We start from the raw sequence: 21,614 nt of genomic DNA on the forward strand, positions 1-21,614 counted from the left end.
TTAGATTTTCTAGTATATTTAGAATTTTATATGTTTGTATTTCAGAGTTGCCAAAGTATGTTTAAAGATGGCAACCCTCTGGCAGGTGAAATATGTATTTTTTTATGAACTGGACTGTAAGAGTTTCAAACTAATTTTTGGTCATTTTATTTTGTAAAGAATCATTTAAATGTATTTTAGTTTAGTTTTATTCCAGTTGCTTTTAATATTTGTTATTATAATGTGCTTATTATGCTTTTTTTGTATTTTATGAAAATGTTTTCATTTTAGTTTTTGTTTTTTAAATATTGGTTGGTTTTGGTTTAAAAGTGGCATTTAATAATATTAATGACAATGCATTTACATTTAACCATTTAGCATATGCTTTTATTCAAAGTGACTTACAGTAAGATTTTATAAAATGTTTTTGAAAGAAGTCTCTTACACTCATCAAGAAGACTATATATTATTACAATTTAAAATAACGGTTTACTATTTTAATATGTTTTAAAATGTCATTTATTATGTCATGCGATCCTTCAGAAATCATTTAAATATGTTTATCATTATTATTATTATGTTGTGCTGCTTAATATTTTTGTGTAAACTATGATAAATTTTTTCAAAGAACAGCATTTATTTTAATATTAAATCTTTACACTTTATATTATATGTTAAATATTTGAATATATAATTTATTGTCACAATGTAAAACTCTTTAGTGTCACTTTTGATAAATTTTAATGCATCTTTGCTGAATAAAATTAATTTCTTAAAATTACGGATTAGGGCAAAAATGTTAAGAAACACTTGATTTGCCTCCTCCTCCTCAAGCCTTTGTTGCAAGTTTTAAAGTGGGCAGGCATTATGAAATATCTGTCAGATGCTCTGTCGGTTCCCTGAGCCCAGCACAGCTGCCTTATTTGGGTTATTTGCTGTTTTTTATGCTTGTACCATGCCAAAAGCCTTGTGTCACCCATTCAGACTGGACATGAAACAAAAAGAGAGAATGACTGGGAAAGTGCAAGAAGAAAAGGAGGAGGATGAAGAAGTAGGAGATAGAGGAGGAGAACAGAAACTTGAGGATTGTTCTAAGAACCAGTGTGGTGTTGTGCAAGGGAGGCACAACAGGAGATGGAATGAATGTAGAAAGGGCTGAGAGGAGTCGGCTGAAGGGGTGGTATATACACGCAGGCAACGACAATCCTAAAAAAGCTGACTCATGAGTGGTTAGATGTTCTTTTCACAAAAGGTCCCAAAAGCCAAGGAACTTGCAAGACAAGTTACTTTTCTCAAATGAAAAGCAAAGGAGAAAGAACAGAAAGCTATCTTTACGTTTTACTTTGGTGGGGTTAACCCTCTCTTCAGAACAACCCCGGTTTTAGGGGGAAGGTGGGGGGAGACCTGACTGAGACCCACAGCAAGACCTTCCCACCTGTGTGTAGGACATGAGCCAGAGAAGGCGCTTCAGTCTGGACAACAGCACTCTCTCGGCCACTTTAAACTAGACAAAAACAGATCATCCTCCTTCATAATTTGTTATTTATGTGCAAGAGCGTTCCAGAGGATCATATGTAATTGGAGCTGGGCTGTGAATCAAAGCTCTGACAGCGGGATAATGAAGGAGGGAGGGAAGATCGACAAGGAGATTCACATAGACAGAAGCTGCTGGAAGATGAAGTCTCTTCCAAAGAACCAGGGACGAACCGATCAGATTTTGGGTGCTATGGCGGATATGCTGACATCTCTGGTGATACCCAATCAGAAGTGGGTGAGTGACTTCTGTGGCCTTTCACCTTTGTACTTAGTCGTTGGTTTGTAAACAATATTAATGCAAAACACATGTGACTATTGCACAATAATATTTGTCATCATTTAATATTTTGTGCTTTTAAGAGGCTTTAGGTTTTATTTTAAGTAGCATTTGCTTTGATATATGTGAAAATGATTTGCATTTAACTCTAAATGTTGAACGGCAGCTGGTTTTGCATTACTTGGAGAACTATTCACATGCATTTTAAATTTACTGTAACTTAGCGTGGCCATAATCATAATTCACTGAGCTGTTCCTGTTATTTTTTCAGAGATGATAAAGATTAACGGCTAGTGAATTCAGAAGAAAATGCATGATAGCCTTAAGGACAAGCATAATGTCAGTCATCCAATCTAACTGATTTGAGTTCTGCAATTAATGTGTGCCAATTTACAAATAGAACTATTTGCAAACATGTTCCAGATTGTGTATTTTGTGTAGATTGTGTACAGTTTCAGAAAAACAGTTGATATTGAGATAAAATGACCCTTTGTTTGTGAACATCATGTTTAAAACTGTCATAACAATGACATCTATCAAACGAAGAACACATCACAGATAGGAAAAGAATGGAGGGAAAAACAATGCAGTCAGTCAGAGAATAAAAGAGAAGCATTTTGGAGGAAAACTATGCAAGAACGCAGTGACAGGTTGTAGTGAAACATGAAAGACAATCTCCTGGGTGTTTAGGAAGAGCAGTTGCAGGCGCAGGAAACTAGCGCTGATTAAGACACCTCCTCATAAACAACCGTGCATGCTGTCTTCTTAAAACTGCTGCCAAGCTGTACTTCACTGATTTATAAGGCTTTCAAAAAAGTGGTTATTATTTTTTCGCAATCAAATATTTTTTTTTAATTTTTAAACCACTCTGATGAACCTGTCACTCAAACTGAAAGCAGGAAAAATATGAATATTTTAATATATATATAATTCGACCCTTTAACTTAAACTCTTCAATACTATATTCAATAATACATACACACACACACACACACACACAGTTCAAATAGTCTAAGAGCAACAATGCAGATGGTTTAAAATACCACTCTTTTGCGTTTTTAGTTCCACTGCGCTTGCCAAAATAAAGTCTGAGGAGGAAAACATTTGGGTGAGGAATGTTAAGACTGTTTGGTAGGAAACCTTCTGCTAAGAACATAAAAGTAAATGTGACATGCATGAAAATATAGCATTTCACTATAAGTCTATCGGATAATCAGTAACCAAAATATTATTGTTATGAAAATAATTATCTTGCAGTTATAGTGAACCTTTGGATCTCTTAAATAGTTCTCTAAAATCTTAATCTTTATTGGCAGCCTTCAGTATTTGTTATGGCTCAACCTACTGTAGATATATAGGGCAAAGAGAACAGCACTGAAAACATACTAAATTAGCTATTAGATTAAATTAGAATGATTTCTGAAGGGTCATGTGACTCTAAAGACTGGAGTAATGACAGTTTTGCCATCACAGGAATAAATTACATTTCTAAATGTTTTAAAATAGAAAACTGTTTTTTGAATTGAAACATGACTAAGAATTCATTTTTTTAAATAAATATCTAACATCTAAAATAAGTAATTTCAAAACTCCCATCAGGAAGGTTTTGTATATATACTGACCACTGAAAATACACATTTTAAGTATAATTTGTAACTGTCCATCTTTGGTTGTAGAACTCGGAGGGTATTGAGCACCTGAGTATGACACAGGATCAGAAAACAGGAAAACAGCGCCCGTGGGACACAGAGGGACTGAATTGGGATGAGATGTCCCGGGACAGCCTGGAAAGAGTACGAAGAAGAGACAGAGCAAGTAAGACACAACTACCATATTTAGCCAAATGTTGCTTGACTTTAGTATTAGCAGGTTAAACATACACAACTAAAGTTTTCAGTGATCCGCTCCATTGTGATGGATGCAGTGCCAAGGTACATTTAAATAAAATAATAAAAAAAGTTCACTGCACTCAACTTTAGTCATCATATTCTAGTAAGGGATCCACACTGGCTTAATGTTCTTGATCACTTTCGATTGATTGTGAAGTCAAATTGAAAGTGATCAAGAAGTTTAAGCTAGTTTGGATCCCTTACTAGAATATTACTTTGAGTTTGAGAATTGACTTTTCAAGAGTGTATGCTAGTGTTGATTTTTATGCAAGGTCATGTTCCTGTTTAAAGCAGCTATCATTTCTGTTTTAACTACGCCTCTCTCTTGCCACATGTAATATCAGGAGTTGTTTTGAACTGTGCAATATGCTTAATGACAGAATGATATCCTTATTATGGTCTGAAAAAGGCGTCTTTCTGCTGCACTCAGCCCACAGTACAAACAAACATTCTGGTCTACAGTGTTTAGGGTTTGCCAAATATTTACAGTGCAGTTAACACTATCAGCATGTTTCGGGTGCTTACATGAAATTATAATGGTTTCAGCATGGGCTGAAAAGAACTTCAACTAAGATTTAAAGCTTTAGTTTGATTTCCCCCTATTTTGCTATCAAAACATTGATCTGTTTGTTTGACCATTCTATTAGCAGTATATTAGTATCAGTGGCTGAACCAGTGGCATGAGTTTGAATTGTACTACTTGTTTGTCTGACGAATGAAAGACGGGGTTTATATAAGCAACAAGTTATCAGTAATCAAATGTTTCTCAGCACTCAGATACTTCCTTACTCCTGCAGCCTATGACCTAGAAATTCTTCATTATGGAGATGCAGCATTTACCACACACACACACACACACACACACACACACACACACACACACACACTCTTGCATTTGTCGTTTACTGGTGTCTATAGGCGTAATGCATTTTCTATCACCCTACACCAACCCTATACCTAAACCTACCCCTTACAGAAAACTACTGGCAATTTTTGTATTTTATAAAACACATTTTTATAAGTTTTGTAAGCCTTTTGTTTTACAGGGACACAGGAAGTGTCTTCATAAACCATATTTATCTTGTAGTACCCATGCCATTATACACATTTGTGTCCTCATAAACCATTACCAGTACACACACACAGGTCTGGTTCCCTATCCTTGTAGGAACTCTCCATAAGGCTTAATGGTTTTTATACTGTACAAACTGTATTTACTATCACCCTACACAAATCGTCTAGTGTGTGTGTTCAGAGGATTATAAGGCTAAAAATCAGTTGAACTGTCTTCATGTCTGTGGTCTCCCATGGTTTTACAATCGGTTAAGATTTGAAAAATCGTTTAGTGTGCGGCCAGCTTAAGGAGCTGTCCACTCTCTATAGCTCTTCAGATGTCATGTAACATGTCTGTATCATAGTTTGATTCAAACATAGTTTGATTCAACACCTTTTTTTACCCTGTCAAAAACAGCTCTTTTCAGAGCAAGCCATTTTATCCACCTTTTTCCTGGCGTAAAAATGGGTGCCGCCATTTGTAAATTCTATGGGTATAGCTTCCGGTCTCATTTGCGTCCAGCTATTTTTAGTTATACAAAACAGTTTGTTTTGCTGCTTGATACTGACAATTGATTTGTCCTATCATATTATTTTAATCTGTTATCTTAATTAAGAACACACTGTTTTACCGTTTACTGCACGTTGTTATTCTCCTCGTTATTTACCTATAGTGGCTAATGAAGCGGAAGTCTCACCCATAGGCTTACTTCCACGTTGAGGAAAAAGGTGGATAGCATTTCCCTTTAAATGTTAATGAGCTCTGCTGACCCCGCCCCTCTCTTCCAAGCTGCTGTCTGAGAGAACGTTTGCTTTAAGCAATCATCATGAAACTTGCTAATCAGCACAATAGGCGATTTGGAAAGATTCAGTCATTAAAGAACATTATACTCACTTTTTCTGTTGGTGAAGCTGGATCACGAATGATTCATGCACAGATAGACACATTTATGTAGAAAGCTTACAAATCTTTTATAGGTTTGAAACGACATGGGGGTAAGTGATTAATGACAAATTTTTCATCACCACAACTATTAACTAAGAAAAATAAACCATATCTATGCTTGACAAGCATGATTCTTCACAATTCTTTATGACAATGAATACTTTACAAGTTCTAACTAGTGAGATTCTGAGTAATTAGAAACTGTGTATTATGAGTTGTCATTCAAACGATTCCTTCAAACAGATTAATTTAGAAACAAAATAAGTAATTGAATCATTCAGTCAACAGGTTCATTCAAACATACTGCTACATTCAGGAAATAAATGCCAATAATGCATATTGCTTGCAGATGTGCAAAAGTTGACCATGCTTTTACTTCATTCAGAAATACTCTTAATGCAGCAAAACTGGACATATTCACTGGCCATATTATGTCTAAGATGTAAGTTACCCATTATTCATTCCTTGTTTATTGAAATATTCTTGCTGTTACGCTGAATATCAGCACGGCTTGGTTGTGTGATATATTTGTTGAGAGCTGGATGCAATTACAGCAGGAAAGGTCCACTTTTTATATGTATTATTATTTTAACTGCAGTCAAACAATGAAAGTCTAGAAGGGTACATAAGGCTAATGCTGAGTTTTGGCTGGGAGTGAACTGAGTGTAGATCAGGTAAGTTCAGGAAACAGAGCTCTTATCAGATGGGCTCTGTCACAGGTCTAAACAGCTGGTTAATGAATCACACCCTGTAACTGTACTGACTGATCTGATAATCAAACTTATTTAATCAAGTTGTAGAGGGGAAACGATCTTTGCTAATCTTCCATGACGAAAACTGGAAGAAATGCTGCCCTGAACGGTTTCCAGATGGGAGACCCACTCACCTGTCTTTGCCCAATGTCAGGAAAAAAGCACTACTTGTTGCAGCTATGATTATTTGGATTTAAACACATTAAATTGAGTTCATAAGAACAACAACAAAAAAGGGCTTAGTAGTGGTATGAGTGCTAATTACTGAAGTATATAACATGTAGCCAAATCACTAACTGTTCAGGATGTGGTGTATAGGAAAGCAAGGAGCCCTAGGATGTTTGTCGCAAATGAGACTGCTTAGATGAATTGCAGTGTCAAAAGTGTAGCTTCTAAATATTAGTTTAAGACATACCAAGAGCAAGCACCAGTGCTCATTTAATCAGGGTTGCTTCCTTGTAAAAGTTCTAAGTAAACTTATTTTGTTTAGTTTTAATGTGTAAATGAGAAAAAAATAACTAAAATGATTACTCCTTAACAGGGAAGTTGGTCGCTGTGATTTTGCCAAGTAATACATGGTCCTGGATCAACATCTTGTGATGATCCTGGATCAATATTAATGTCCAAAAATATAGAATTAACCTAATTCCTACCGCTAAACCTAACCCTACCAATAAATTATTCCTAAAATCAGTGGGAAATGATAGCTGATTAACAAGAGTGTAGAAGCACTTAACTCTGGTTGTAAGCCTAAAACAGATATTTCCCGAAAAGTTATATTCCTATTCTGATTAGTTAATTGGAATGCAGTAGCTGCGGAAATACACACTATTCAAAGCTCCAGGTCCAGATGGCATACACGGCCATGTCCTGAGGGCCTGTGCTGTCCAGTTAGCAGATGTCTTCACCAACATCTTCAACCTCTCCTTGAGACTAACAGTGATTCCACATGCTTCAAGCAATCCACCTTCATCCCTGTTCCCAAAAAAAAAAAAAAAAAAAAAAAATGTCTCCTGCCTGAATGACTACCGCCCTGTAGCACAGTCATCATGAAGTGCATCTAACGTCTAGTCAAATCCCACATCTGCTCCTCTCTACCTGACACCTTGGACCGATTCCAGTTTGCTTACCGCTCAGATAGATCCACTGATGACGCCATTGCAATGGCCATACACTCTGCCCTGGAACACTATGAGGGAAAAGACACCTATCTGCGGATGCTGTTGTTGATTACAGCTCTGCATTTAACACCATCATCCCTACCAAACTTATAGCCAACCTGAAAGATCTGGGTCTTAACAGTCACTTACGTAACTGGGTCCTGGACTTCCTGACCGGCAGACCCCAGGTGGTTAGAATTGGCAATCACACATCCTCCTCACTCACACTCAGCACTGGTGCTCCACAGGGATGTGTACTCAGTCCTCTCTTGTACTCCCTGTTCACTTGAATGCTCTGCCTAGCATAGCTCCAACATCATAGCAACATCCAACGTAAATTTTTTTTACCACTGTACTATAGAGAGCATTCTGACCGGCTGTATCACTGTATGGTATGGCAACTGCTCTTCTTTCGAGTGCAAAGTTCTTCAGCGAGTGGTGAGAACAGCAGACTTCATCATTGGACATAATCTCCCAGCCTTACAGGACATCTATCAGACTCACTGCTTGAGAAAGGCTCACAGCATCATCAAGGACCACACTCACCCTGCTCATCACCTGTTTGCCACACTGCCATCTGGCAGACGCTTATGATCCATCCGATCACAGACAACCAGACTGAAGAACAGCTTCTATCTTCAAGCCATCAGACTGCTAAACAACCAACTATCCTTCACCTAAAACCAAAATACATGCTGCTCTTAAGTTAACTTTTATTGTACTTGCACTGACACTTTATACATATTCCTTCATGTAGCTCTGTGACACACTACAATGACATTTTGGACATTTCACTACTCGGAAATACAAAATCGGAATGTGTGCTGCTCTTAAGTTTATTTATTGCATCTGCACTGCCACTTTAATTTTCTTTCATGTATCTCTGTGACACTCTACAATTGACATTTTAGACACTACTCTACCCGAATAGTCCTGTTATTATCCCTGTATGTCTAAGCCTCGTCACAAGCTTTTCAATGCCCAGTTTTCCCAGTGTTAACTATGCAAATGATAAATAAATGCCTCTTGACTCTCTTGACAAACTTACCTTCCAGTAAAGCTTTCACCACTGTGTCTCTATCATAGAAATGAATTAAGTATAGGACTGTGTTTCCCAAAAGCATAATAAGTCTAAGTAGATCATATAAAGCACTGGCATCAAAAGTCTGCGATCTACTTATGATAAGAATGCAGATCAGTCCAGTTCAATTGAATCAATGAGTCATTCAGACTGGATTTGAGCCCTGATTAAAATCAAAAGAATTCAAATCAAAAGAATGATTCTTTCACAAATTAGATATTACTGCTTTTCTCATGAACTCGCCAAAGAGAGTTTCAAGTGAATAATGATTCAAAAGAATAGTATATCCAAAAATGTAATTACTTGAAAATGTATTCCCACTCCGCCATCCATTACTCGCCCCCAACCCCCCCCCCCCTCTCTCTTTCTCTCTCTCTCTGAATATATATATTATAAATATATATATACATTTTTTTTTTTTTTTTTTTTGTCAGAGTAATATCTCTCACTTGGAAGTTATAAGTTGCACTGAGTAAATACAAAAGGATAAAAAAACTGTGCCTTTCTTGATTTCATGCTATAAAGCAACAATATGTGATTGTTTTAAGGGGAGGGGGGTATGGGGGATTCTTTTCTTCTTTTTTACACACTGTGTGTGTGTGTGTGTGTGTATATATATATATATATATATATATATATATATATATATATATATATATATATATATACTTATCAGTGGTCGGCCGATATAGTGCACCATATTTAGCATTTTTCAGATCTCAGCATTGGCCAATAAGTTTGTCTGTTTGGCTGATGTATTGCGAAATGGCTTTTATTTTGATGGTGCTGAGAATGGCACTGCCTGTGCACACAGCGCTCACATTCTCCCTCTTCATTGTTTGGTGTCGACGTCTACAGTTCTGCCTATTATATGGATAGAAGTCTCTAATCAGTTCGAACTGGAATTAAGGAATCAAATGGTATATAAAAAGTATTATAACTATTGCTTTTAAATTAATATTATTAGAAAAGCAAATACTGCAATACTTTCTTGTTTACCATCAGCATTTAGCAAACACCCATTTATATAATTTAAACAAATCTTTGAATGTTTAATAAACAATTAATTTCACAAACCTTCCAGATTTGTATATATTAGGGCTGCATGATTGTGACAAAAATCACAATTTTCGATTATTCCTTCGAAATTGTAATTGTGATTATTACTTACAATTAAATGAATGATGTTTACACCTTTGAAGCAACTGCTTGCTTTATTTTTATATGAAAATAAACAAGCTGAAAACACTAACTGAAAAACCTTTATTGCTTTTCTATAGTATTAAGCCTCAAACGCTTAATTTCTTCTTTAAAAGGTAAAAATATGCATGGTATTGTAATGTTATAATAAAACTAAAATTAAAACAATGGAAAACCCCTTAAGATAACATGTAGAGAAAAAAAAAAAGAATTTTAGGCATACCAAAAAATATAAGTGAACTTTAAATGATTAATTGCTGCTTTGAACGATTATGCAATTGTGACATCCCTAATTGTAAGCTCAATTAGAAATTCGATTAATTGTGCTGCCCTAATATATATATGCCTTTAAATCTTGATGTTTCTCATTCAGAGCTATTAATTGACGGCTTCAGAGCATCCAATTAAATCCCATTGAAAATAGCAAACGGAAAAAGACAATTATTCTCCTTTTGTGTTTCACAGAAGAAAGTCTTGTAGGTTTGAAATGACATGAAGGTGAGTTAACAATGACTCAGTTTTAATGCATTGGTGAACTGTTGCTTTAATAGTAGCCTAATTAATCAAATAAGTTCTCAAAAGAGCTAGTCGTTTTCTCTTCAAGTTAACATTTTTCAGTTCCTTATCAATAAGATCTGCAGGGCTCAAGGTGAAATTTCCATTCCTTGCTTTGCCTATGGTTAAAGAGGCCCCTGCATTACTAGAGGAGCTCGAGGCACAGGAGATCACCCATCTGTTAAAGATTAGAAACAAGATGCCGTTTAGTGGCTTCAGTGGAATCACGGGATAGTGCCAGCATTCACTAAATCACATGCAGATGTGTAGCTTGCACACATTCACCCCTTTTTTTTTTTTTACTCCTTTTCTCTTTTCTTCTTTACGAAAATCTCATGTCCATTCAAGACATTCCCTTGGATAGAAGCCCTCAAGTCTTCACCAAATCCCCAAGCTTCACTTTCCATTCTAGCAGTAATTTTTTAGACAGTCGTGTCTTGAAGCACGTCATGTAGCTCTTTAATAACAGGGTTGGCTGAGGATGACAACCCAAACAACCATTTTTTAACATAATATGTAGAGTAGTTGTTCATGTTAGTGGTTCATGTGCGTGCAAGGATGAGTCAAAAAAGTGGAATATTGGAATTAGAAAAAAAATTGGAAAGTGGAATTATTTTATGGATAATTCTTCATTATTCAGTTACAGCAAAGCTGTGTTGCTGATGTATCATTCTCTTCCATTCAGAATAATCGTGCTGTCATCACTACAGTAGAAGATGCCTGCTGTGCAAATAATTTTTGGGTTGCTGATATTTGACATAAAACACTGAGTAGTGGTGTATCTTAAAAATCCTCTATGGTTCATTCTGCAAAAAAATCGCCATCCATTCATAGATTGGTCCATTATAAAGACCCACTTTCCACATATTCTTTAGACTAAAAACACACAGCTGGGGGAATGTGGACTCAGAATTCCCAAGAGAACCTTAGGCTAAGCAAGTCCCAACCTTAAAAGGGCCTTTGTTACCACGGTTTTGGAGCTGTACTGCCACACTGGGGAAAATTGGTGGTTGTTGCCTCAGGCTTTTGCAGTGTGTGTGTGCTTTCATGTCTGTATGATTTATTGAGCATCCAATGTGACACAAATATTGTCATTTATTGCTACAGTGTGTCGATTATCCAACCTAATGTCCAGAAATCAGAACTGAAGTAGTGGCGTTCTTTTAATTCATGAGAAAGAATTGGCTACACTCCTCAGAAGACTCAGTGGAAATGACAGGATTAGACATTTACTGAATCTCAATACATCAGAGGTAATGCATTCTGGGAAGTGGTAACTCCTTCCACCCTAGTCCAAAAAACAAAACAAAAAACAAAAACAATTTCTGAAGGATGTGACACTGAAGACTGGAATAATGGCTGCTGAAGCTTTGCCATCACAAGAACAAATTACAATTTAGAATGTAAATGTCAGTGTTTGTATAATCAAACGCCACCTTTCTATTAAAAAATTATTTGAATGAGTTTCTCTTTTTTAATATAATTTAAATTTGACTTCTACTTAAATTTGAATGGCAAGGCTCAAGGCCAGAAGCCATACCTTCACACCCAGTAACCATCAGCCATCATCCTCTCAATCAGCTCCTAGAACAGTTTAAGCCTGTGTCAGGAACATCATAAAGCTGTTGAACTGTTTGTATATTTCTTGGCATTGTGTTTATCCACTGGAGGTTGATATATGGTGACTGTTGGTTGAGATGCATTGCGTTGTTGAAAGATCAGTGGTTTTAGGGGAGAGTTTCGGAATTTTATGGGTCATGTAGTGGACATTGGTCTGTTTTGTTTTGCCTCTTTGGCGCTAACTGTTGCTTGGTTGGTCATTCATCAGAGCAGATGTTGCTACTTCCCATATGCCTCAGCCACGTCCTCATGATGAACAGTGCTCTGGGGAGGTAGTCTTTGATCTGCAGATGAGAAAAATGTAGCCTGGCATTGTTGAGTCACTGTCATTTTGGCTACAGGGTTGAGAGAACAACATACATAGAGACAGAGACAGTGATCTGCATAGATCAGATGTAATGATCTGCCTTTTTATATAAGGGAACAAAACTGGTCCACAGATGGCATTTCAACACTGTGATGTTTTAAAATCCCATGAGATAAAGCATGGAGAGGAAATGCATGCTGTTCTAGTCATCAGAATAAGATGTGAGAGGAGACTTTATATGGAAATGGAAGCAGAAGTAGTTTGGAGTCTGTGTATAGTGTAGCAAGTTAGCTATAAAGGGAAATGTATATAAATAATTATAATTAATTACAATTATTTATATCAGCTGCCACCCACATAGAAAAATGTGTTCTGGCCCAGATCCGGGCCACACAATCACTTTACCCTCAGGCCAAGTACTGCAAAGAATGACGGCCCTGAAGTGGCCCAGAACTGGATTAAAGGGCCATGGGCCATAACCAGCCTGTATATCAGCCAGTTAATCACCCTTAGCGGGGCCAAAACAGGTTTTATTATTGGTACCAATTCACAGCCTTAAGTAAACCAGATTCCCCAATCTGAGCCACACCTGAGACTTATGCCGCGTTTCCACCGAAATTACCCGGAACATTTGTACCAGGAACTTTTTTTCCCAGGAACTTTTTTCCCCCCAGACCTGTTGCTTTCTGCGTTTCCACCGCGGTGTAAAGTACCGGGTAGATTAGGCAAATAGACTGGTGACGTAGGTCTGCGCGCGTTTCTCAATACAAAGTACCGCTGATTAAAAAAAAAAAAAAAGTACGCTGATTTTGGACGTGCATCCTCGGTAGTTGGTTCAGACTTTGTGCATTCCTCTCGGGAGTGTGATGTCCGCGACGACGCAAGTCCGGTAAATCTATAAACAGCAGCGTACTTGATAACTTCAGCCTGCTCGTCATGGCTACTGCAATTTTCCTTACTGTGTATTTACAATAAAACGAAATATGATATAAAATACCACTGCCTCCTTTCGTTTTCATTTAAGCATAATAACAACTGCAGAAATGTACTTAGTTCAGGGAAATGTGTATATGCAGCCATTACAATGAAACGAAATATTATATAAATTCGCCTTTTTTATTTTCATTTTAACATATAGATAAATTGAATACAGACCAAAGAAAACCTGTTAGATATACCCCGCAGCTGAATTATATGTTATGTTTAACCACTAAAGAGACATCAGAGCCAGCGGCACATATCAGAAGGTCTATCCCAGGAGAGGCTGCTCTCGGCGGATACATGAGGACTGAGCTCCCGCTGATCGAGTGGAACTCACCGTCTACAAGATCGGCGAAACACATTTTTTAAATAGGCGCTGTCTTTATAAATAAACCATAGATTTGAGTTTTAAACAACTACATTCTCGCCTGAAATACTTTTAAAATTACATTTCATGACACAATAACAGTAATATTTTGAAAATGTTGATCCGAATAAATGGTGGTTGAACTCAACCAATGCTGCGTGAACTCAACCAATCAGCATGTTTAGCGCCAAAGTCCCGCCCCCGAAAGTTCTGGAACTTTAAAAAAGTACCACCTCGCCAGCAGGGACTTTCTAGGGGGCATTTTTTTACCCGGAACTTTTATTTAGTTCCTGGTTCCTGCGGTGGAAACACACCATTATATAGCCCAGACCAAAAACACAGACAGCAAGCGGTTTCAGCCCAGATCCAGCCCACATCTGGCCCCTATGGATTTCACTCAGGCCAGATGTGGGCTGGATCTGTGCCAAAACTATATTGCTGTCTGGGAATACAGAATCGTAATATTTCAAATTATTGGCTTGTATATTGCATTTTGTGAAATGCTTTGGTACACACAAACTATGGCAATAAACTACATTAAACTGAATAGAAAAATCAGAATATTTCAGGCAATTTCAGGCAATTTATGATGAAACCTTACAACGAAACTCGTAAAACTTCATAACGGAACATTTAAATTTTTTTATTATGGCTACAGAGGAAGGAGATACATGTTGCCAATGAATGCGGTTTGAATTTGGATCTGTTCCTCACATCAAGCATCACATGAATACAGGATTTAAATTAAAATAAAATACTTTCATAATAATTTTTTTTAATGCTTGTGTATTACAGCATACTAATAAAAATGGTTTGCCCCATGGTAAACCAAATAAATATTACATGATAATGGTTAAATGATCTCTCCCTCTCTCTTTTCATGTATGGATTCTAAGATGATTTGTACCAAGAATAATAATATAAAATGTAATAAAATTATAATTAAGTGCAGTTTAATGCACTTGACTGAGTCGCTTAGTTTTGAAATGATAATGTTTCATTCTGTTTTGACTTGACATTTCAAAGACTACATTTTAACAATACTACACTTCATTAAAATGTCTGTGATCATTTAACCATTATCATGCAATATTGTATTTATCTTGTTTATGGGTCACATAATATGCTACTAGATCTTAGCCTGATTTGGGCCACATATCACTGGAGTGATCTGGGCCACACTCCTCCCACCAACAATCGGCCCTTATATTGTTTGCCGGATCCCCATGCCATCATTGCCACACATGGCCCAGCTCTGCCTAAAAGGGTACATGCCATTGCCGACAGGAGACCAGCAGTGCCAGCTTGAGGCCACATTTGGGCCAAGTCCATTTGCTATGTGGGCAGTAGTATCAATAGCAGAATTAATATTACCATCAACTAATCTTTTCATCCACACTCCATAAAGTGCAGCATGCAATCAGTGTAATTTCATATCAGCTCTAAGAAATTATATAACTCATGTAATTTGTGTGCAAGTGAATGTTGATGGAAGTGAAACCATCAACGTTGTTTTACAACAGGGTCTACAGCTTATACTAAACCTCAGTTTCGTTTAGTTAAAAGTATGATACTTGCATTGCCTTGGCCATTATACGAATCTCCAGATGCAGTCTCGGGTTTTGGAATTGCAACTGCAATTGACTCGATGGTGATTGGGGGAGGTAATTGAAAAGTTGCAACATGGCTTGCTGCAACTTTGATGTCTTGCTGTTGCAGGGGTGGCCTTGTGGGTCACGGCCTTGTGGGTCACTGGATGTGCAAGAGGAAAGCAGGAAAGAGCACCAAAGATGAGAGAAGAAAGGCTTCTGAGGCTTGATCGTGCCTCGTCGGGGCCTCCTCGGGGCCAACGGCCAGGGATTTTTGGCCCACCGGATATTTATGATGAAGAAACAGTATTTCTAATCTTCCTTTTGTCTAAAAAATTTTGGGGAATGTTGTACTTCTTCAACTAGATTCTCTTCTGAATTCAAATTCATTACATGATACTGTGACGAGACGGGTGTGGCCGAGAGCCATGGAAACAGAGCAAGGCCAGTGGAGTAACTGAAAATAAGCAACACCTACACCACTCACCTGTCTTGAGTCCCAGGGAGGAGCTGTGGAAGGATAACAGGAGGAGTAACGACAGAGAAGGATGAGAGAGGACCAGGCCTGGATTTTATTTTGTGTTTTGGTTCTGTTTGTGGGCAATTGTCCGCAAGGGGCTGTCGTGCTGCTTTGTGTTTATTTTGTTATAAAAGTTTTATTTGAATTTTCGCCGATTCCCTCCTCCTTCTTCCTGAAGTTCAAACTGTCTTACAACTACTCTCACTTATGAACTATCATTTTATTTTACATGCTGATGACACCCAATTATACCTCCTATTTAAACATAATGGGCCCTATAATACACCTGGCGCAATGCGACGCAAGGCACAGCGCAAGTGTGTTTGCTAGTTTCAGTCCGGCGCCATTCGCATTTTCCCGTCCAGCGCCACATCATCTAATTAGCAAATTTGCACTCATTTTTGTGCCCATGGGCGTGCTGGTCTAAAAAAGAGGTGTATTCAGGAGCATTGCTATTTTAAGGAGCTGAAAATAGACTGCGCCATAGACCAGCTCAAACCTGGTCTAAAGTCTAGCGCAATGTTTTTTTTTTTGTTATTTAAAGAGCGTACACGCTGCTTGTTAAACACAGGGATGCACCGCAGCATATATATATGTATATAAATGCCTACATGTCATAATGGATAGTCATCACATGTATCAGAATTAGGCTATCTATTTGCTTGCACACGAACAGCTCCGTTTCATCTTGGAGACGCGTTCTGTCTTTACGCTTGCCAAATTCCGCCGTGTAAATAGCAAATCCGTCATGGCACGAGCGCAACTGGCTCTTAATGAGAATGGAAGATGAGACAACTGTTTTTACATCGTTAAAATAGCAAAAGTGGATTTAGACACGCTCAGAGTGCATCTGCGCCGTGCGCTTTACACTTTGCGTTTAGATTGTTAAAATAGGGCCCAATGACTCAAGCTCCATAATTGGCCTACTAGCATGTTTACAGCAAGTGAAATTATGGCTTACAAACAATTTTTTGGCCTTAAATGAAAATAAAATTGAAGTAATACTGTTTGGTCCAAAGTGATTTTTATGACTTTGGTTATCTGGACCTTGGTGATTTAAGTTGTTGTTACTCCATGTGTGAAAAATCTAGGCATGTTATTTGCCTGAGGTCTCAAGTTTGATAAACAAAATAATTCTGTTGTTAAATCATGTTTTTGTTATCTACGAAGTCTTGGAAAAGTTCAATCTTTTCTCTCTCTAAAGAACTTTAAAATAGGTATCCATGCATTCATTACATCACGCCTTGATTACTGCAATTCACTCTGTTATGGAGCAAACCAATCATCTATTGGGCATTTTCAAATATTGTCCTATCCTAACAAACCATACATCAATGGAAAGCTTATTTATTCAGTTTCAGAAATTGTTGTGACTGATTTTGTGGTCCAGGTTCACATTTTACCTTTATTTGCTTTATAGATTCTAATTTTTTATAATTGTTCTTATTTGTGCATCTTGATAGCACATTAGCACATTGATAGCGATTTATTTTAAATGTGCTTTATGAATAAATAATTAATGAAAGAATGGATGGATGAACTTTGTATTAAAATTATTTATTTCATTATTTATTATTTATTTTATAGTTGCTAATTTCAAATTTAGCAACTAATTAAAAATTTTAATTCGCGATTCAGTTGTAAATGGTGCATTTCCATTATATTTGAATATGTGAGTGCGTGTGCTCATTTTTGTATGTATTTTTGTGAGGGTCCTGGCCAATCTCTTGGCTGGGGTTGGGAGACACACCAGCAAACAGAGTGCAGAGCATACGACACCAGCTCACTGCAGCCAGCTGGCTTTCTGCCAGCTGTCTCTCTGTTCCCACACACTGCTGCCTATTCATGCATACCTTAATTGGAGCTCCTGCTTTTAGAAAGAGAAAGAATGAGAATTCAAGAGGTCTAAACATCCCAATAAAAACAGTATGGTGAAGGCATAGCACAATATGATTTAGAATGGTTTGGAGAAATAACTTCACTTAAGTTTCATGTATACAAGTTGATGTAAATTACCTTGAGACAGTTGTATTGCTTATTGCATGATTGCATAATTGCATATTTAAGCTTGCTGACCTTGAACCCTCTATACTAGCATTTTAACTGTTCCTGTCACTATCAAAGCTGTTAGATCTTGAACCATTGTTTGCCTAATTAGCAGGCAGTGAGATGCGCCAGAATCCATCATCATCAACGAGTTGGAGGGGAGTGGGTAAGCAAAGCCAACACTACTTTAAGCCATTTGTATATTCATTTTTCATTTTATGTACTTAAATGTGAGTTGACATTGATAAACGTAGTCTCTGGCAAAATCATTCTTGAGCCTCCCATCACAATAATGTCCAGCTCATTGGTGAGAGTTTGAGGTCGGACTATCTATTTGGGCCATGAATTATTGATAGGAAAACCTGTTGGAATATTATATTATCCTTATGTATGAATGCAGTATGTATGAGGACGAGCGTTGATGAGTTTATGTGTTTGTTTGAATACAGTATGCACGTGCTGGGGCAGAATCATAAAGTGGGCAATGATGCTGGGAGAATGAATAGAAACATAGAAGGGTGAAGGAAGAATGGAGGGAAAGGATGAGGAATGAGAAGATAAAAAAAGAGTTGTATGAGTTGTATGCAGTTTTCATCTTACATTCCATCTTTGGTTTTTTTACCCTGTTGCCATGGAATTCTAAAATGTATCTGTGCTGATGGATTACAATATTAAAATGCCAGACATTATTTATTACAACCTGAAAATTGTTGTAGGCTGACTTGTTCAGCATAAGAAAAAGCCTTTCGGATTCTAAGCATTTCTTGTAATTTTCACAGAAAAGTAATATAAAGCTAATGTAGAAACCAGTCTATGGTTAACCAGACATTCATAACCTTATTCTGTATTCCATTAACTATTAAATTTAATGGGAAAATACATGTTTTCACAGTTGATAAAAAAAAAGATATATGTCAGTAACCTACTTTAGTGGTAGTTTAAGATGTTAATAACATACATATTTAATTATGAATACGATATTAATATATTTATTTATATACTATATATTAAATGCAGTAATTAAGCCTTAGTAATAAAGTTTTTTTTTTTCCTGTAGCAATGCATATAATGCAGTAGGTCTATATAAATGTAGTTAACATGGGTAAAGACTTGCCCAGGCACATAGTATACACTCCCTCTACTGATCAGAATTGTTAATGCAATCCATACTGACAGCACAAACCTTTAGTGTGAGCCTTGTTATTTATCACAAGATCACATGGCTGAGATATAAGTTGAGATATAAGATTTTTTTTTTAAATAAAGTACACTGCATATGTACACTGAATATGTACATTTGGCAATAACATTCTCCCCTTTACAAGTTTAGGTAGTTAATGTATGTTGGTTTTGAGGGAGATATTATATCGGCCTCGAAAATGATTTGCTTGCATGTCTTTAAAGAAACAACATAGTGTACCTCAACTGGAAGAGCAAACACAACAAGTGCTCAGAACAGCTTAACCAAATTTGCACTCCTGTCATGGTTAATTTCCTAAAGTATTGCAAAGCAAACTGTTTAGGGAAAGAGGATGGAGAGATTATGGAGAGGAAGAGAGAAAACTTGTCTTATGATTACATACAAACATCACGATGCAAACACATTAGATGCAAACGTCTTGTTGTCAAAGCCATGCAACTCCCTTTCTCTCGCTGCAGTAAGTAGTTGAACTGAGAGGGAAGAAAGAGAGGACATTACTGCTTGTTTGATGTGTGCCGTTCATTTTTGCATCTGACGGTGTGTCTTTTAAATGGCTTTTTCAGTTTCAGTGTAATTTGTCTTCCTTTTAACCAAATCAAAATACTGTTTGCTCTGTTTGTAGTTGGATTATAGATTATAAAAGAGAAAATGCAGCTCTCCTTTGTTCTTGTGAGTAAAATCACAGTCAAGCACAGCAGCGTGAAGGGTTGCTTTTTACAACATTGAAACCTGGTGGAGGTGTTAAGATGCCGATAGCAATTTTGTGATAACAAATTAACATCATTCGTTTTTAATTATGTTGCTGACTTGAGCATACAGGAGTGACAGTGATGGGCCAACGACGAGCATATGTTTACATGCACATTTGTAATGGAGCAACAGCAGTCAAGCTACAGTTTCTTTATGGCTGTCCAAGTATAACAATGCGTTAACAGATATTGACAGATTGTATGGCACATGTCATCTCTTGTCTTTCAGATTAAGCACACAATGCTAGGCCAATGGTAGCCCAGTTAACATGTATAATGCTGAACAAAGCAAATCTATCTAGGTCTGGTAGTCTGACCTTGAACTGGTATGATTGCAGTCTGACTGAAGTGTCCAAAAAATATGAACAATTGCTTTAATCTGACTGAAACTAAGTAACATGAAAATGAACTTATCATCTTACACTTACATGCAAAGCTTTTAGACATTTAGAAGTGCTTGTAATGACAGCTTCAACTGTTTATTATTGTATATACAAAACAGGCTGTTTGAATTTCATGCATTGTGTGGCCATCTCAGTCCTGATGTTTTTATCTTTTAAACAGGGCCTGGTGGAGGAATTGTTTGTTGGATCCTTTAGCGAATTCTCCATTCTTATGTTCTTTATTGTACTTATATGGAGCCTCTCTGCTTTTTTGCAGTAGACACGGTGTAATTGGGCTCTAGAGAGACTAATTCCATCAACACACACAAACTCAGCAAAATCCCCAGCTGCTCATGTACTCTAGAAGCGGTCTGCGCTCCATTTCCTGCTCCTTTTCGCCATTAGCATCACATTTAAACACATTTTGCTCATGCATGCCTTGCCTCTTTATAGAGCATTTCACATGTCAAATCTATCATTATTTATCAATCTTTCTCCTTCTGAAAATAGAAGAAGATATTTAGTTAAAGAGTTTTGGTGAACATTGACTTATATTGTATGGACAGACAAAACATTGACATTTATCAAATTAATTTTTGGTGAATATCACTCTTTACCCAGGGTTATCTTAATATATACCAGTATTTCACATTCAATATACTTTAGAGATTTTACATTGTAAAACTGTAAACCGGGGTTAATGCTTTTGTAAATATCTATAAGATCAATAACAGTAACCAGGTTGTATACATCTTTTGTTGATTTGTCAGCATTATTATTTAAATTTTCTTTAAAATTTATTAATACATTTTTGTGGCAGTAGTTCTTTTTTTCTTGAACATATGGGATGGAAAAGTTACTTTATTTACAAATAACTCACAAGTAATTTTTTTTTTTTTTACATAAATCAACTTGGATGGAAAATAAAGCTGTTGATTAGACAAACAGTACTGCCTGTATAGACTGCCTGTTCATCTATGGATTTGTCACCATGTAGATCCTCTCTGGTTGTTTTAACTCTTCTAAAACATACAAAAAATATATATTATAGTGTCTCTTCAGTTAACATATTTGTCATTCAACAATTTGAACTATCCTCTCAGATGCAAAATGTAACAGTGTGTGAAAGTTTTAGGTACTCAGTTTAGTATTGGTTGTGTATCACTAAACAACTCATAATCTTCTAGCGGTCCTAATTATTATATCTAATAAAAATTGGCCTTTACCACTGGTTAAGTCTGGTAGCAAAATCCCTTAGGTCAACTTTAGCTCAATAACAATCCCACATGTGTTGAAATGTCATTGTAAATCACCAGCACTGCAACAGGACATCCAGTCAGATGTGACAAGCGCACAGACGCACACTCACCACCTTGTATCAAGCCTCCAAGATACATGAACACAGACACATAAAATCAAAACC

The 21,614-nt window shown here is 36.8% G+C and overlaps 1 protein-coding gene across 1 annotated transcript in view; it reads left to right on the forward strand.

Moving 5' to 3' along the window:
• Nucleotides 1-1,392: 1,392 nt before the first annotated feature.
• The window catches only part of LOC127944756 (rho guanine nucleotide exchange factor 25-like), a 67,235-nt gene continuing 47,013 nt past the window's right edge, over nt 1,393-21,614 (forward strand). The window contains exons 1-2 of the mRNA XM_052540975.1: nt 1,393-1,750; nt 3,469-3,607. Of these exons, the coding sequence (XP_052396935.1) occupies nt 1,598-1,750; nt 3,469-3,607 (292 nt within the window). The 5' untranslated portion in view covers nt 1,393-1,597. The remainder of the gene's footprint in view (nt 1,751-3,468; nt 3,608-21,614) is intronic.

This window comes from Carassius gibelio, chromosome A23 (assembly GCF_023724105.1).
Source record: "Carassius gibelio isolate Cgi1373 ecotype wild population from Czech Republic chromosome A23, carGib1.2-hapl.c, whole genome shotgun sequence".
Classification (NCBI taxonomy): Eukaryota; Metazoa; Chordata; class Actinopteri; order Cypriniformes; family Cyprinidae; genus Carassius; species Carassius gibelio.